The 2857-nt window shown below is 38.3% G+C and overlaps 1 protein-coding gene across 1 annotated transcript; it reads right to left on the bottom strand.

Annotated features, from left to right (window-relative positions):
• Positions 1-304: 304 nt before the first annotated feature.
• LOC122299888 (putative disease resistance RPP13-like protein 1) lies at positions 305-2299 on the bottom strand. The gene has a single exon (XM_043110369.1). It carries the CDS (start codon positions 2265-2267, stop codon positions 642-644), a length of 1626 nt encoding a protein of 541 aa, XP_042966303.1. The 5' UTR covers positions 2268-2299; the 3' UTR covers positions 305-641.
• Between the last annotated feature and the right edge of the window lie 558 nt (positions 2300-2857).

Genomic DNA, 2857 nt, shown 5'->3' on the forward strand with positions numbered 1-2857 from the left:
GTAAATCTATCCCATTTTGAAAGAAAAATTTAGAGAAAGAGAGAGAGTTTTAGAGAGAAAAATAGTGAGGTTTCTCCTATATATTGTCTCTCCTTTTATAAGAAAGAGTGAGTTTTCTCCTTTTATAAGAGAGGGTATTGTCAATTGTGCTCTCCTTATTCAAGAGAGAAATTCTTGTAATCCTTTTGCTATAAGTGAAATTTTTCTACAATTGGAGTTCCTTATTATTTCTTTTATTTTTTCTCATTTCTACTTCAGTTGTAATTGTATGCCCCGTACCACAAACGCCTAACACAAAGATGCTAGATCTTTTATTCCGAAGCAACCACCGTCTCCAATAACCACATTAGACAGTGTTTGGAGAAATTTTAATTGACCTATTTGCCTAGGCATGCCTTTCAAATTAGTCGCACCTAGAATATTGAGGTGGCGAAGGTTGACCAGGTTCCCAAACATCGAAGGCAATTTATCTAAATAAAAACAATCCTCTAACAACAATGTTTGTAAGTTGTAGAGATCAGTTATTGATTCGGGCATACTTCTGATCCAAGTATCGGAAAGGTCGAGGTACCTTAGATGCTTTAACTTACCAATTGAATCAGGTAGCTCAGTTATGCGGTACCCCCTTAGAGAGAGAACCCTTAGGCTTTGTAATCTTGGGTGCAGTTGAAGAGGAACACGAAAATCCAGATAACATGTGACTGGAGATGGCACATAAGAGGTAAGAAGGTACGTAAATGAGTGAGTTTAAAAAATACCTCAAACTTTTCAAAACTATCGTATTCGCCACCCGAGTAAGACATGTGGCGGACCTTTTCAAAATTATTCTGATCTTGCTCATTGCCCTCAGCTCTCTCCTGCATTATAAAATATGTATCTCCTGCTGCCAATTTAGCATGATAATTGACGATCTCATGCTTTAGAAATCTTGATTTGTCCTTGCTAGACTGTTGAAAAAGTGAGCATGAAACCAGACTGTCAAAATACTCCATACCCAAATCTTCCATTTCGATGTTCTCTTTTTGTTGAATCAAACCTTCTGCCATCCATAATAGAACCACCTGAGTCTTCTCAAATTCATAGCCTTCCGGGAATATAGAACAGTATGCAAAGCACCTCCTTAAATGTAAGGGGAGATGACGATAACTGATCGACATAAGAATTGAAGCAATTCTACTTTCCTCCAATGTATCCCATATCTTTCTGTTTAAAACTAAATCCCACTTACTTGCTTCCTTATTGTGCAAGAGGTTTCCGACTGCTTTTACAGCTAGAGGCAAGCAGTAAAAGTTTCTTACAATTTGCTGACTAATATCTTTAAGCTCCGGATGTGCACTAAAATCTCTTGAATGAAATGCATGTTGGGCAAATAGAGACAAACAAGCATCATTTGACAATGATCCTAACCTGTAAGGTTTAACTTTGAAGGCCAGGGTACTCATCCGCGATGAGATTTCTTGATCACAAGTTGTAATGATAATGCTGCTTCTTGGAGCCATTGCTTCCAAAGGAGCACGCAGGAGAGTCCACTGAGAAATGTTACGATTCCAAACATCATCCAGAACAATTAGAAACCTCTTCCCACGTATTGCCTCTTTTAGTTTGAGTTGCAACCGATTTAGATCCATGTTGTCACAGTTGATTTCAGGTTGCGCATGGAGTAATATTGTTTTTGTAATCGCCTCAACATCAAAATCTTCAGAAACACAAACCCATGCTTTCAGATTAAAAAAGTTTTTAACTTTTTCATCATTGTATATAAACTGGGCGAGTCTTGTCTTGCCTATACCCTCCATACCAGTTATAGAAATCACGTTCACTTCAGTTGAAGCAGCATCACTGAGCAATAATTTAAGCACAGCCTCTGAGTCCTCGTCCCTGCCATACATGTGATCTGTGGTCGGCACCAAAGAAGTAGAAGGCGTTTCCTTTGTTCTTGCAACATTTGTATCCGAGTTCAGTACATTTTTTGCTGCCATAAGTTTATCTAATCGAGGAATGATGTCCTCTTTCATTTTTCTAATCTCACTCCTGAAATCAATGCCAGTACTTGGAGACAAACCGGTAAAGCAATCAGTGACAAGATTCCGTACCTTACTCGTGCCTGCCTGATTTTCATTAATCAACATGCGCTGCGGATTAGCTTTGGCCGTGGACAGCTCATCCAGAATATCTTCCACGTCGTATGCCAATTGTGTGAAATCATTAAGCCATGCTTTCACTACTTCTTTAGTGTATTGCTCCTCAGTTGCATCTTTAAGCGCCATCTGAACTTGTGAAAATTTTTCCTTCCAATCGACCAACCATTCTTGAACTCCCTCTCGGCAGGCAAAGTTCGGCAGTTCGAGCATCTTTAACAGGTCGGCAAACAGTACTTGGAGGAATGCACCAAGGACTATACGAAGAATGTCCTCTTCCAAAGCCATTGTTCTCTTCGCAAAAAGGAATGAATCAAGAAAATGAGCAAAGAATAGCCAAACAGTCAGAAGAAGAAATAAGAGTCTCACAAGCAACTTGGTTTTGGGTATTGCAAATTTGCACGTCCCAAAGTACTCTTTCTTTTATTCTCTCGTTTTCTTTTTTATTGCTTTATTTACTTATTTTTCTTAAAAAAAAAAAGTATAATACTTACATATTTTATTACTGTAAATATCAATTTATCGTAATAAATAATACACATAAGGAATATAATTTAGGTGAAGGTTTTAAAAAACTTTGTATGTTTGCCATTTGGGTTTATTAGTCCTTGGAGTTGGTTCCACACCGGTAATCCCCGGCCTTGAAGGAATTGAGTTGCTTCGAAATTACCATTATCCGTGTGAGTAGGTTGCATTTGGTAAACGCGTGACAGCAATAG

Source organism: Carya illinoinensis, chromosome 16, assembly GCF_018687715.1.
Source record: "Carya illinoinensis cultivar Pawnee chromosome 16, C.illinoinensisPawnee_v1, whole genome shotgun sequence".
Classification (NCBI taxonomy): domain Eukaryota; kingdom Viridiplantae; phylum Streptophyta; class Magnoliopsida; order Fagales; family Juglandaceae; genus Carya; species Carya illinoinensis.